This window comes from Stigmatopora nigra, chromosome 18 (assembly GCF_051989575.1).
Source record: "Stigmatopora nigra isolate UIUO_SnigA chromosome 18, RoL_Snig_1.1, whole genome shotgun sequence".
Taxonomy (NCBI): domain Eukaryota; kingdom Metazoa; phylum Chordata; class Actinopteri; order Syngnathiformes; family Syngnathidae; genus Stigmatopora; species Stigmatopora nigra.
The window spans coordinates 8251068-8267300 of record NC_135525.1 but is presented as its reverse complement, the minus strand read 5'-3'; the positions used below and the strand labels follow the sequence as shown (position 1 = coordinate 8267300).

Genomic DNA, 16233 nt, shown 5'->3' with positions numbered 1-16233 from the left:
TTTATATGCAATGTTTTGTTTGAACAAGACCACCAAACAAATGCCTGTAGCTATTTAAAAAAAGAAAAAAATACTTGCCAAACTTGAATAACCCATTGACGAAACAAATATATCCGTAAATTACACTCGTGAACCAATGATGTAAAACAGTATACGAATGATAAAAATACATACATTCCCAATGCTGAATCTAGATGCGGTGGTCCTCATGTCTGAGTTTTCATATGACCCTCAAATGACCAGCGTCTCCTGACGCGTCTCCTAACGCGTCTCCTGACGCGTCTCCAAAACACATATATTCAGTAATGCATCATAATATAAGTATACCTTTTCATTCCGAGCACAAAACAAATGTACAGTTACTGGCCTCAAGTTAAGGTAGCAATCCCAAGACCTTTGCCCCTATGTTGCAACCACATACGGAGTCATAAACAGGTTTTAATCCGATGCGTTTGAGAATGTACCTTCATTTAAAGGGATCGCACACGAATGTCACATAATCGGTCTATTTGCGGACAAAGTGTTAACCCAGGAATGGTGCCAGTGACACAAACATTAGCTTGACAGTGTAGCCAGCTGACCGAGACACCTTGTAAACAAAGACGCCACATCAACATCGAAGACCCGAACCGGCGAAATAAAGTGGACCAATCAGAGTCCATTCAAATGTCGCTTCTGCTCACCTCAAGTCGAACCAAAGGGCAGATGCGTCCCTCTTCTTTGTGATCGGGGCGCTAACTTTTAACATCCATCAAGAGGTTAAGTTGTTTCCGTGTCTTGCTGCAGCCAAAAGGAACTTTCCTTTAGGTGGGCTGCGCGTTTTTCGCTCGGCGAACGCGTCCCAGACATTTGCGGCAAACGCTTATGAGGCTTTTACATTGTGCGACAGGTACCGAAGCGAACTGATGAGAACCGCATAGGTTTACCTCCGACAGCCTCACAAGGAAGCGGAATCGCTTGGAGCAAATTCAAGACGAGAATACGTTGAATGCGTACTGTACTTCTTTTCACCCTGTAAAGTGCGAATAAGCGCACGTAAAGCTACATCAAGAATACAAAAGAGGAAAACTACATATCCCAAGTCGAACGCAAACGCTTACGTCTAGGATATCCGGGTATTAGTAGGATTTCCCATAACAAACATGCTATTTCTCATGAATGAATGATTACGTTCTAATTTTGACGATCCATTGCTGTAATTTATTTTGCATTTGAATGTAAAGTATAAGACTAGAACTGCTTGTTTTTCTCCGTCTGGTAATTAATGGGCTTTCACTGCCCTCTTGCGGTCATAAATAAGTATAACACTCTGATAAATGTGCGCAGTTGTTCTCTTATAGAATACATCAAATCCTAACTACAATTCGAAAATAAACAAAATAATCAACCGTTGAAACTGTATAAAGTAATCCGAACAAATGTATTGTGTCTAGATTTAAAATATTGCAGTAGATGGAGGTAAATATTTGTTTTCGTTTGCAAATGATTGAATTTAAATGTAGATCCTCTGGTAAAATGACATGTTGGAACAATATTATTTATATTTCCACACAGGGACAATATTATACCATTTGATTTAGCTTTGTGTATTTACCACAAAACAACTACATTTTACAGTCTATTTTCCTCTTGGTAAAATTAAGATGTAATTAGGATAACGAGTAATTTTGCATGTGAAACATTCAGTGTGGATTATCTCTTAATACTGGTGTCAGCCGTGTTGTTTGAACCAAGCAAGTTCAAAGGATTAGTAAAGCTGGTCATTAAATTCCTAAATGATCCCATGCATAACCTTAAACATCTCATTAGGATAATTGTCCTTTACGCACTCACTCATCATAATTGACTGGGATTTTTTTGTGTTTTGACCTTCTGGTTTATATCACTAGAAAAATCTCCATTTAATGACCTGAATTTGAAGTTAGAACTCCCTAATTGCCCATGATGACATGTGTCAAAATACAAATGGCTTGGACGGTTATGATCGTCAATGGTAGGGACTTTTAACCATTGACGCTCCTGGAAGAATCCACCCGGTACAATCAGCAGATACCAACCCAACACCTCTAGGGTTGGCGTGATTTATGTCTCGATTCCAGTGAGAAGGGCGGTGTCAAAGCATCCTCCCATAGAACCAAACACAAATCTGGGCGGAGAAATGTCACCAGGCGACCGCATATTTCACAAGGGATGAACGATCGTCCACGCTGGGAAGAAATAACGCTAAAACACTTTAGAAATTGACATGTGGTGTAAACCTGCACCCGAAATATCATTTTTTAAACAAATCTGGAGAAGGAAAAAAAGATCCACGAGTGGGAACAAGTTTCGAGAGTGGATACGGTTTGTTTCTTTTGTCAACACTTGTTGCAGCACTTGTTGATGACCGGAACGCCGACAAAATACTCCATCGACACGTTTTCAATGTAAGTTTCAACAGACGCGCTGAAGTGGTCAACTAAATAGAAACTTTTGTGTGGTTGCCTACACTGTTGTCATGACAATGCTAAGGGAAACCGAACGCGAGGCACGTTGAGCGCAACACAAAAGATTTCAATTTTAGTCTTGATTAAACATTTGCCTAACTCGCAATGTGCGTCTAAACTTCCAATCGAGCGTCAAAAATGTCCTTGTTTTGCTCTATGGATGGATCGATCTCGTTTTTGAACAGGTTTTCCTGGCAAAACGGAAAGAGGAGTACTACAGGGAGGGACTGCAGACCAGGGGGGTCAACATGAGGGATATGTAGTATATGTGTTGGGCTAAGGTGTGTCCTGTGTTTATATGAGACATTTTGTGACCCGGTGATATCCAGGAAAGGGATGCTTTTAGTCTGCCCTTTGCTGTTTTATAGCATGCACACATGTGGAAATGACATGGCTTCCACAATGGAGAGTGAGCAATACAATTGCGGTGGAAGGTAAAAAAAGTTCTCAGTTGATGCTGAAATGCATTTTCTAGGCATCTGTCATTTCTCTGTCACTGCCAGTTTTGTTGAAGCTTGATATTCACCTTCCATTACCTTAAAAAGGATTGCTGATGTGTATTTTTGCACTCGAATACTCAAAAAGCAACAAAGTGAAGTATGACAGCAGCAAAAACCTTGCAAGATGACGACTTGATGTTGACCAATATTGTTTACTAACTTTCCAGAGTATCTATCGACAACATGCTGACGTTATTCTACATTATATGTATATAGTATTAATTAAACTAGGACAATAACATTGATTGCATCTGGTCGTATTGATGTGTTCCTTGCTCTGCTTCCCCTGGCAACTTTATATAAGGCAAATAAACAAACTTTCTGAACCTTTTAGAGGCAATTCCCATGGCCAGAAGGGATATGTTGAGCTTTGTTTATGTCACCACTTGCAATGCTTCTGCACACAATAATGCATATCAATCAATTAGCTGCTGACATGCATGTGATTCATCAAAAAAGCAGGTGACTCATTGTTATTCTACCAAGTTGTACTCTTGTGCAAGGGAAGTTTTCACAAGTACGTGTGCTTTAGAGATGACAGTTTTGTGGAGTGCTGCCATGCTTGAATCATATCAGCATCCTCTTCTACTGCCAAAAAAACTCTGTGTAAACCATGTTGAACTTTGTGTTCAACACTTTAAAAACCCATGCACCATTATTGTCAGATCATTAAGAAAATACAAAATAAAATGCTTCCCCTCATTGATTATATTTAGTTTTAACATTTCAATTGTCTATACAAAGTTATTATACACATTATTTTCTTTCTGTGAAGACTATTCCAATTGTTTGGAAGACATTTTGTCCAAACAAACAAAAAAACTAAAAATCCCAAACCATTCAATCTGTTACTTGACTGATCCCATTAGGTGCATTAGTGTATCATTGTGATCATTGCGTGTACATTATGCATCAGGAATTCCATCGTTTTGTTGCATTGATTACCTCGCTGTATGTTGGGACATGCAATAGCCTGGTTCCCCCCCGTAGGGCCCGATGACACATGCACGCGCACACATACAGATATGCACATGCACGCATGGGGGGAAACTAACAGGGCTGCATCAAAGTTACATCTGTTTCTCATGCATGTTTGATAGCACCAGCAGGCAGTGACTTCCCACAGCTCCATGTTACATTACATGTTATTTCGCTACTTAGCTACAGGGATTCTCATCCATTTAAGGTTCAGAGACTGCTTACAGAGCATATTTTCTTTTTGAAGGACATATTTTTTTAATTTAAATGATACATTTAATATAACTACCAATTTTCAATTTGGAGTTGCTGTTAAATTGACTAGTAATTTTTATGTGCACAGTTTTAATGAACAGTAAAACTTGGGAAACATTGCTTTTGATGATCAGTAAGTGTTAGAATCCAATTGCTTTAATGTTTAATGACCATGGCAAAATCACATGTTCTTTAATGGGACTTTCACGCAATGGCAATATTTCATACAGGCTTAATCTCTAAAAAGATGTTTGCCTCTATGCCAAGACTTGCCTTAAACTTGAATACTTAAGAGGCCTTACCATATTGTGTATGACGCAACATATTGTGACTTACTCCCACCTCTGTCACCTACAAACTGTCCCCAAGTGAACTCAAGTTCACCTTTTAAAAATCATTCTAGACTACCAGATGAAGGGAGAATCCTGCAACCTGACAATGTGTTTCCCCTCTAGCCAGATGCTCTGCCTAATTAACATGCAGGTTTGGAGCAAGAGAACTGACACCACAACATTGTGTTCAAGTGCATCCCCGCTGCATAAGTAATCTGCATTGTAATAATGAATCTTGATTTTATTCACGGTAAAGTGTTTCCCATGGCTAAGAGCTCCATGGCTGTTTTAAATGGATTGCCAACCAACAAGAACAATTGCGAGAAGGAAAATGTTACACGTTTAGGAATATGTTTCTTAGTTTAAGCATTTTAATGGACTTTTGTAGAATAGAAAATATGTCTGGTCTTAAAAAGGCATGTTAGAGAGAAATATGTCTTGTTTTACAAGTGACAAGCATAATTTACTTTGATTTGACATTTCATGTTGGATTTTTTTTCACTGGGAATAATGGTTGGGTGCTTTCTTGCATTCAAAAGAAAATAAAGCCCATTGTGTTTCCAGTCACTAGATTCTGAAGGTCTGTTATATTCATAAATCATACTGTTAATTCAACCGAAGACAACTTTGATAGTTTTTTTTGGGGGTGGAGAGAGAGACGGAGGTGGGGGGTCTGTATAGGAGCAGTTATTTTGTGATAAGACTCCATGAAAGGAGAATAAATACATGCTTTCATGAAGTTAATGGCTCCTTTGTACTTTTCTTAGGCCACAATTTGAAGTTCGACAGAGAAAGTGAACGACTACCATCTCAAATCTGGGGAGCCTTTCAAGTCCTGGGTTGCTGGAATGGAGCAACTCATTGAGTAAGTCAAATCATAATGTCTATATTTTCCAGCAGGTCCAGGTTACACTCTTTATGCAGTTTTTGACTATGCCTTCATTGCGTTTAACTAAATGCACTTCCTGACTCTATTTTCGTATTTCCTGGAACTGTTGTTGCCCATTCTTAAGCTCTGACATGGCACCGGTACAAAAGAATCACTTTATTGGAATAAAGTGCTTCAATGACATACTGCATTGCCCAACCCCGTCTATTTTCTCTATTGCTATGGTGACTTATTGCTTTAGAAGAACAAGTGTCCAGTCCATCATTAAGGCAAAGTCATCGCCATCGGGATTTGATGGGCTTCTTTAATAGTGTTGGCTCAGTGTTTTGTCGCAGAGTTTTAAGGGTAAACTGAGGATAAAGACATTGGGATGTGTATATATTCTTCTTTTGTTGCTTTAGTAGTATGTAGTGTATCCTCTAATCGAGTGCATGTTCTCCTTGCTGACCCTTGACATTTGAGTGCAGAAACAGCCCAGCTATTGTTAGATGTGATGTGTTTACATCCTCTTCAAGCATTGGATTTCTTTGTGCAGTCATGGACATCGCCGGGAATTGAGTTCTTCTTCCACTTTGTTGTGATACATTGACAGACTAACGGCTACTGTCTCTGTGTTCTTTACCTAACACACCTTAATTTATTCATTTTGTGGACTTTGACATAGTGCCTACTGCTAAATTATTGCCATGGAATACAGTAAAAGGTGCCCATCCTCTGTGATATAACTTTGGAACCCTTTGTTTAAAGTTCCAAACTGTCTTGTATGCCATTACTTAAAACTCAACACTCTAATAGTCACTTTTTCTTGTTGATGACATGCTTTCAACCTGCGGCCACGTAAGGGAAAAACAATCAAGTGACAAAGAGGTTTGCTTGCGGAAGCAGTGATTCATCGGTGAGTCATCACAATAGAAATGAATGAGAAGTGCTATACTTTCCCCCCTCTCCAATACATGCGTATTCACATGCAGGAGCGGTGTGTAATTATCATGCCGTGTATTTATATTGAGGCATCTGCGTCACTGTGTGTACACTGCAAACTCAATTTGTCAAGTAGATTTAATGACACAGTATTATTAATAATGGATAACAATTGTTGTCTTATATTCTAAAGCTAATAGTTATCCAGCAATGCAAATTGACTGTTTTGTTAGCTTGATGAGATAAGGCTTCATGTAATTAGGGGTTGAGTGTATAATTTGACGTTAGTACACTTTTTTGACCACAGGAGGGCGACAAAGTCATTTATTTGGAACTTGGAATAAATTCTGATTCTTGATGAGTTACTAAAAGTTTAGCGTTTTGACAAGAATCTGCACTCTGCTCACGTATAGGATGACATAGGCTTTGTTAAATTACTAAGTTGTTAAAATTGTTGCATGTTTAAATAATAATTGATCCAAGGAATCTTATTTTACCGTAAAATCTCAAAACATCACCAAACTAAAATTCACTGAAATTTAATACTGGTACTCACATACACATAGTGACTGGTTAATATATGGATGTACACATTGTACATATTTGATTTATCATCAGTTAGACTGTGTTGAGTACAATTGAAATTTTATTGTCCATTGTATCCTCAAAAAACATTTGTTACCAATGTTGTCCTCATAACAACTGACTTCATATTTGAAGGTGTTGTTTTATTCACGCACAGAAATACAATTATAGCTTAATATTGATCTCCTGAGGTTGTACTTTATTTTATGACGCGTATACTATTAGACCCCAATGTCTCCTCTAGTCTGTAATCTTAACTCATCTTCCTCCCACCCACTCTTATGATGGAAACCCACCACTGTGTCTGTTTTTGTGATTGTCTAATGTCCAGATGTGCACCCTCTATTTCCCATCATGTGGTTGATTGCTTCAAATACAACTTTGCTGCTTTGTTCTTCCCAATTAGGTTTCACTGCTGGGCTTTCCCCCTCCTGTGCAGAAGTCTGTACTCAATATAACAAACACAGTAGTGAAGGTGACATGAGTACCAAAAATCTAATTGTGGCTTCAATACAACATGCTGGACAAGCATAGGTAATTTTAATTTGTGATCCAACATGATCATTTAAAATGCCCTTTCAAGTACAATCCAGCCCACTCACCGTACTATAAAACCCTCAAATATGACTAAAATGTTCTCCCCTGAACCACTCTTACACAACATTTTGTATCTCCATCCACACACTAGAATCATCTCATACTTTCTAGTGAAATATCTTCATTTAACCAACTAAAATTGCACATTATACAAACATACTCGTCCTAACAATATGTCAGGTAATCTTAAATAGTCTTCCTAAAGATACCAATTGTTCAACAACCCCCCCCATAGAATTTGTTATCTGTCTTGTGTTGAATTGCATGGAACATCCTCACACTCTGCATGAAGGAATTGTGATGAGAACAACATAAACATATGTCTCAAGGGCTGAGTCGTGTTACAAATCAAACAAATGTGTTGGAGGATGAGGAAGTCTGCTTGTCTGCCGTCAACGCCAATAAAGCTAACAAATACTGAACCTGCATCCCGACAAGTGTGCCATGCTCCCAGAATACTGCTACATTATGAATGAGCTTGTGTTTGCAGTTTGATCACAATCTGCCCAGGGCGGAATAGAAGCAGCCGTTGGCTAAATGCATGCGGCATGTTGTTATTACCTCCCATAAGAGGTGGCAACAACAAAATCTGTCAAAGTGACATTACTGCTGCTCAGCACTACCTAGATTTCCCAAATGGATTCTTATTGACGTCGATCACGAGTATCCCTTTTGATTTTTCGCGTCAAGGGAGCGGCTGAGTATTCTGCGTTGTCAGCAAGCACCCTCAAGTACTGAAACATTGCTCCTTTAAAAAACAAAACAAAAGAAAACCCTCAAATAATAATTCACCACTAATATGAATGCACATTGCCATTAATTCCTTTCAGTCTCAAATTTTTACTTCATTTAATATAATGGCCATTAAAAATTAAATAAGATCAAATACCCCAAATCTGTCAGTGAGGGTCAGTCATAATTCAACGCACCACATTGTTAAAAAAAACTAGTTATTATGAAAATGAAACTTTTTATTGATTTAATTTAAACGTTTCCTTTTTTTTTTGCTCACCTCCTATCTAAACGCTAGACTGCCCTGATTCATGAGTCACTTGAGATCAAAAACACGTCATTCGGTCAACAAGTACGTATACTGCATGTCTAAATGTAAATCATGCAGTGTTTGCCTCCCCTTACCCACTCTTTCTCCTCACTCATTATTTTGAAGTCAACAAAGGACATCATTTGTCATAAAAATAAACACATTAATCACCACAGATGACATAATTCAATTTCAATACAATAGAATCACTTATCACTGACACAAATAGCAGTTAATACCAGTTTAGACGAGCTAACAACAAAGCCACAATTAATTAGTTTTTATTCCTTTTGTCCCATTGTTTATATTGTCCAAATATGTAACAGTTTTTTATATTTGTATCCTTGTATTTGGCTCTCGACATCATATTGATGATTCCAAAGTGCATCATCCAGTATGAAAATAGCTCAAGTAAAAATCTAACAGCGTAGGAGTAATTCATCCGCCAAAGCCATTTTAAAATCGAAATGTAGCCCAGACAAAAAAAGGGAACAATTCACAGTGGCTCAAAAGACCATTCTTCGCCCTTCGTACTTTTTCCCTTAATGGTAATTTAAAAAAAAATCAGTTTCCCAAACCATTAAAGTGCTGCAAATTCATTCATTAAAATAGATGGTTTGGTTATATGCTTCTAACAGATACTGTAATGATTAAATAAATTCCATTTAAATCCCTTGTAATCCTTCATATTATTTCTCCTAGAAAGGTAAACTGAGGATATGGCCATGTGTGAAGCAAACAATAATCAGCTGATATTACCTCTATGATGGATGACCAACTGTGGGTGGTGGGGTGGAACATATAATGAAAGTGCAGTAGGCAATGAACCTTTGGATGGAGACAATAATCGATAAAGATAAACTCCTTTAGAAACCTTGTGCCGGGTCGTGCTTTCCTTGCGCCCCAAGAGACGACACCTTTGACTACTGACGCAAACATGCAAAGATAAATACCTATCCAGATCTTCTTGTAAAATAGTGTTTGTGTAAAACCATTGACTTTATCTGGGAATACAAACCCCTCCATGATTTATTGATGAAGTATAGATATGTTCCAAGAAGAAAAATGAGTAAAAGCGACTTTAGTAAGAATGGAATAACAAAATGATGTATGACATTGTGAAGGACAACAATGATACTTGCTTGGCTGACGAAGACAGACTAATTAGATGTTCATCCTTGCTTGTCTTTGCATAAAACTCTTAATTGTTGCTCTCTTTAATGTTGCCATGCTAATGGAACAACAATGCTGAAAATAGTATTACAAATACAATACTGTAGTGTACTGATGCATCGAAAAAAAACATGAAAAACTGAAAATCTAAAGCAATCTTTTGGATCTTCAACAAACAAACCAGTCCAATTGCATTGGTCCTTTTATTTCTTTGGCCTGACTATGGGAACAACGGTTTTAAATGAAGATCAGAAGATAGGTTCCTTGGAAAATTTTCTATATCAGCAATGAAAATGGTTGATTTACACTGTGGAACATCTTAATTCCCTACATAAATAGCTTTCTAGTAGGATGTATTGCAGTCAGTCAGTTATTGCTCATGAAGCCAGAGAGAAGCGGATAATGGACAACTGGGTGTGGGAATGCAGTGCTGGGGGTAGGGGGGGGCAGGTTCACCTCAAGCGGTGTGCAAAATCTATGCACGTGAAGCATAGTGTGAGACAGCGCCAAGAGGTTGTTGATTGGTTGAGGATGCGCCTGTGCTCATCAAGAATGAAAGAATCTAGGCAAAGAAGATAGGAGAGGCAGCCAGGGGAAAGAACAGGGTGGGTTGGGTGGGTTAGATTGGGGCTGGCGTCCAAGCATCGCCGCATTTTTGCCTTTTTCTGCCGCACGAGAACTACTGCTCTATCATCACCTCCCTCCTTTCTCCGTCTGGATTCTCGTCTCTTCTTCTTCTATCTTTCTCATTTTCCTCCTCAGGGGGGCACTGCTATTGCCATGTTGATTGGTAGACACTTACAAACGTTACTATTTTAAGAGACTTGCTCTGTGCGCAGTCGCGAGAGAGAAAGAGAGATAGAGAAACTGAGGGTTTTGGCTCTTTTTGTTTTTCTTTTTTCATTTGGCTGTACATTGAGTGCTTTGCATAAGAAGCAGATGGCGAAAGGAAAGACTCAAACTCGCAGATGATGCCAAGCTGTGTCACAGCAATCCAGGTCTGAGTGAGTCCAGACACAAGTCCACAGGTTGGTGAAGCAGTTGCGGGGATCAGCGCCTTTTTTTTTTTTTTAAAGCTCCAAAAAAAAAGCATTAGGCCAGCCAAGGCAGAGGAAGGAACCATGGCCACTTTCGGTAAACTCACAGAATACTTTAATCGGCGTAAATCTCGTGAGGATCTGCGAGTCGGCAGGAGTTCGCGGAGGAGTGGCAGTTACTGCTGTACGGTGGCAGAGGCCAGGTAACCTGTCCATGTGTCAACAACCTCCATGTATTTCACACTATATCCATTTTTATATAATGTGTATCTTTTGAAGGGTTGTGAGTGGGGTTGAGATTTTTATAGGAGTCTTTGGACTAGATGACCTATTGACAAATAGTCATTCACACTGAAGTAGACATTGGAGGATGACCAAAAGTTTTCAATGGACTTTAACATGTATGGTTGGTCAGTGTGGGAGGGAGGCTGTAGTAGTTCTAACCTTGAACATGAATACTATGAGCCAGTTGTTGTAATTAGTATAACATCACAGTGTCTCATACTTTTTTAAATGTTTTATTTAAAAACTCAGTCACGAATGAGGCTATTAATGGAACTACTAATTATGGGTTTTTATTAACAGTGTATCTGATTACCTTCAAATTTGGGAGTTAACTAGTGCTTGAAAATCTCAAAGAAATGCAACAGAATTTTGCTTGGTTTAATTTTTGGGTTGGGTTATTGGATTTGTTTTATGCTTCCGTACACTCTTCTGGTATTGTTATCATACATTATAGTTTTTCATTATTATTAGTTTTTGACTAGCGCTATTTCAATTGTTTTTTGGATGACATGCATATTTTCTAAACTTTCTTAGCTTTAGACCAGACTACAAGCCACGCTTACCACATTTTAGCACAAAAAACTGCATTTGTTTGCATCTACTGTAAGCTGCACTGGGCTTTAAACCTCAGGCAACCATTTTGTATTATGAGATGTTTACACCCCAAGACATGATGTTCATTTGCCAAGTAAGCCCATAAATTCACGGTACTGGAATATAAGCAGTGGGGAAAAAAAGATTAGCTTTTCAATGTATATCCAATCCATGTAAATAAATGCACAAGAAAAATGAGCATTCAACCTGCAAGTGCAATTTTTGGACACACCCTTTTTGTATAAGTGCTGCATTGTTCTAAAAATATTTATATTTTATTATTAATAATTGCTTCCTACACCTCTGTAAAGGCTGTCATTTCTCCAAATTTTTGTACATCTGTGTTTTCATGCATGAGGGTAAGCGTTGTGTTACATAAGTGTGGAGGTGCATCTTTGGATGTGTGCTGTCATCCATTCTGCTGGCTGCGGGCAACTATGGATTCTTCCCACTGATGCTCAGTGGAAGGATGGCTGTTTTTTTTTATACATTTTGATAAAAATAGAGAAGGGAGGAAGGAGAGCCTTTCTGAGCGCTTTTGCTTGAAGACATACTGTCACATGTCTTGTGGTCCCACGCGCTTCACTGTTGGCTTCAGTAACCAAATTTTCTTTAACTTTGCCTTGTCACTGCTTCCTCTGGTGACATTAGTGCTATTCTTTATGTATTTTTTAATTCTTCTCAGGGTTCAATTAGACAAGAATTGTCTTTGGTATACTTTGACATTTACTTGCGTGATAGGAAGAAAATTCAGTGCCTGTTATAGTGAGGCAGTTCCAAGTTTTACTATGTGTACTTAACAGATGGAATAAGTTTTCCACCCACATAGTTTTTTTTTTAACTATGCACTGTCTGAATTATTTATTCCTCAAAGTTCATTCTATCAATCTTTAAATAAGTAGTAAATTCAATTCTGTATGGCAATACGAGTGCATGCATATCCCCAAATTGTCTTGCAGTCCAGCAAATAGGACAATCTTATATATTTTTGCTCTTAATGGAAAATAATAACTACGGGAAATAAGCCATAGTAAAATAAACAAATAGATTTAGAAAAAATATTGAAGTCATCATTTGAACGTGGGCTGACATTATCATAAATACCATCTCGCACATGCATGTAGTGTCTTTTTAACTGTCTGTCTCTCCCACTCACCATCTTGGTCACACACACATCCTTCTGCCTCTTTCTAAGCTCGGCATATTTTTAACTTCAATTATTCTCTTTCTGTCACTGCATCTTCAATTCTAGGTTATGCCAGTGAAAGGCATCACTGAGCAGCCATTAGCTGTCTCTTTCTAATTCTCTTTGAAGAATCATTCTACTATTAATGAAGACCAGGCTGCTCTTTATCATTATTAACACATTCAAGGTTGTTTTGTACATTTTAACAATTGGATTTCATAAAAAAAAGAAGATTTAATCTAATTTACCATTTAGGAATAAATAGTTTTAGCCTCTTCATAATAAAAGCACAAAGTGTGCCCTGTTTTAAAGGTAGCTATAATACATTGGGACAAGTTGTTCTGTGCTTAACATATCAAAAGTGATGTTTAATCAGAGAAAAAGTGTGCATGTTTTTTTCCTGTATGTCCACTTAGCTCTTCAAAGTCGTTTGGAAATTGTTGATTTTAAAGAGTGAGAAATGAAGGACTTGCTATTAGTCATGTACTCCACTCCAAAGCAATTCTCAATCACCTCACAGTTGTTTTTAGTCAGGCATTGTTTATTCATCTATTTATTTTATATTTTAAACAGCATATATTTCTATAACACACTGCAAAAAATAGAACAGCATGCCAGTAACAATTGCACACAAATTCTCAGATTTTGGCAAATGTATGAGTATTCTTAGGCCTATCTGGATGCTCTATTTCAGGACCATGGACAGCTATTACTATGGTTTAAGAGCTGTTATTAATGTAATCAATCCTTGGTTGACTGCATGCCATTATATACTGATGCTACACCCTGAAAAACATAGATTTGTCTTTTCAGTAAATGGTTAAGATATTGAACAAGATTTATTATTCAGCTGTAATTGGGTGAGTTAGATTCCATTTCCAGGTCTTAAACTTTGTCTCACACTTAAACCTCTTCATGCGGAAATGTGAGCAAAAGCACATTGGAGTTCGCAGTGAGAAAAGACGATTGAGGCAAAGTCTTTTAAAGCCTTTCCACTGTCAGCCGAGTGCCAAGCGAGATAGAGAGATTAAAACCACAAAAAAAAGCTAGAGGGCAATTGTTCAAAAGCTGATTGTTCCTTGGCATCTCAAATAGACACATCATCTTGTTCTTTTCCCCCGTGCATTTTATAATACACTGGCCACAGGATTACAAAGCAAAAAGAGTGTCAAGTTAAAACAAGACAAAATAAAACAAGATGAAGAATATGCAACACTGATTGAGATAGCAGTGGCCTGATTTAAAAGTTTTTCAGGATGTGTTTTCGTCCATTTTGACTTTGATTTGCAAGCATTGATCTGATATGGCAGTTAACTTAACAGTATGTTTTTTGTACTCAAACAGCACAGTTTTTTATGCATGTGGAGACAGGTTTCTATTGGAGGCATTTCAATGGCAAATAAGCAATTGACAAATGCGTATTTTTTAGTTAAATTAAAGTTGTATGTTGATGTTCTACTGTATTAATTCAAACTAGATTTGAACAATTGACATAGCAAGATTTCCACAAAACAATAACTACCTTTAAACAATTATTTACACTACTCCTCAGAAATGGAATAAAATTTTATATTTTGTTATGTATTATTCATGACCAATAATTGAAGTTCAAGGGCTTAAGGGAAAATATGCCCTTGATATGCTTGCTACAGAATAAGAAGAAATATTTTCCCAGAGCAGGATCTCAAATCATCTTGATTAGATTCATATTTGTTCTTCCATTCTGCTGTTTTTATTTTTTTTAAATTAGTATTTAGGATGCATTATGGCCCCCCAAAAATGTAATTTCCTAAAGTGCCTGCAGCATTGAGACTGGATTTGGCCATTCCAAATCATTTCGACTCTATGCCCAACTTAACTTTCTTGCCCACACCCATTTTCTTTTCCTTTTTGTTTTGTCGCTTAGCAACAGGTTTGTTGCATGAGCGAGAACCCAAATTGTCTGCGGCCTGGGCCATGGTGATGTGCTCTCTGGGGCGCTTACAACCGCATTGCTGCTGTATGTGCCAGTCTCTGTGCGTGTCATTGTATTGATTGCCTGTGGACGCATCTATTGTTTTAATCCGGTGGACGATTTGAGCCGTGCGTTTGTATGCCTCAAGTGAATATTGTCTCACATCCAAAATGGGAAAAACAATGGAACTATTGCAAAGTACCTTTTGGCATAGTCAATTGTCAAAAAAGTGAATATAACAAATGATGCATTGGTAGTTCTGGGTTAAGAACCAATCATTGTACCCCAAACGTCTGCTAATGACTGTCATAAAAGTTTAAGACATTTGGGTGTCTTTATTTTTTATTTCCAAAATAGAGAAAGGTTTAAAAAAGATGAATGTTCCACACTTTTCCCCCCAGTCCTAAGTGTCTTTTTTATGGATGCTCTCATGTCCCAATCCAAATATTCAACACCCACCTGTTCCATCGGAAGGCATTTGACTTGCTGACAGTAGGCACACGTCAGTAGTTAGCTCTGAATGTGCTTACGTCAATTTAGTCCCAAGGTAATGATTGCTAAACGCATCATGAGCCAAAAGTCCAAGAGAATTAAAAGGCAACGGAAATATTCCACTCACTTGCTCGGCAGAGTATCTATGACTTTACCCAAGAGGCCTGGACTATCCTCACAGGCTATTAATTGTTGACTAATAACCTCCCAAGCACATGGAAGCATTTAATTCTCTAATTCACTTAATTCTTTTTTCTCGTTGCTCAAATCTTATGTGATTAGTTGGAGTGAATTTCAATTAACATTAATAATTTTGGAAATATCAATTTCTAAGTTCAAGTTCCAAATTAGAAGGAGGAAATTATTTCAGTTTAACTGAATAATATTATTTTAGTGGATTTTTTTGACATTTTTATGCAGCTTATAAAGCAGGCTTTCCACTTTATATCAATTAACATTACGGTATATTTTTCTGAAGTACACTTTTATTATACAGTGCCATTTTTGTAGACATTTTACCAGTTTTCGGACAGGAACGGACTAATTTCTACTCTTTTCAAAGCAAAAGTATGATGTCAGATACTAGTGTGTTTAGTTATAAGTGTACTTCTACTAACTACTTAATTGATCCACAAGTAACAATCAAAACATGAGTTTCCACTATTTATCCTTGGCAGAGGTAATAAACCTCATTTTATGTACAGGCAATCTTACAAATAAAAGTGACAAATCCCTACCGTTTCTCCAAGAACGCAGCTTGTGTTTGATTGTTCCATTCTCAGTCAAAGTTGTCACCGCAACACTGGGCAGTTTAGGGGTTTCAGTCCAGTGTTACAAATGCTGACCACGTTTCATCGAATTTGATCACATCATGCTGGATGGAGACCGACTGAGGGGGAGGAGGAATAGAAGCATTGAGCTTGTCTG

At 37.7% G+C, this 16233-nt stretch overlaps 1 protein-coding gene and 1 long non-coding RNA gene across 2 annotated transcripts in view; both read left to right on the top strand.

Annotated features, from left to right (window-relative positions):
• Window positions 1–2165: 2165 nt before the first annotated feature.
• Window positions 2166–6052, top strand: LOC144212021 (uncharacterized). The gene is made up of 3 exons (XR_013329704.1): window positions 2166–2426; window positions 5319–5416; window positions 5908–6052. It is a non-coding gene; the product is annotated as an uncharacterized LOC144212021 (long non-coding RNA).
• A 4355-nt stretch (window positions 6053–10407) lies between these two features.
• Window positions 10408–16233, top strand: part of ankfn1b (ankyrin repeat and fibronectin type III domain containing 1b) — a 77074-nt gene continuing 71248 nt past the window's right edge. Inside the window, exon 1 of the mRNA XM_077739606.1 lies at window positions 10408–10998. Coding sequence (XP_077595732.1) covers window positions 10880–10998 — 119 coding nt within the window. The 5' untranslated portion in view covers window positions 10408–10879. The remainder of the gene's footprint in view (window positions 10999–16233) is intronic.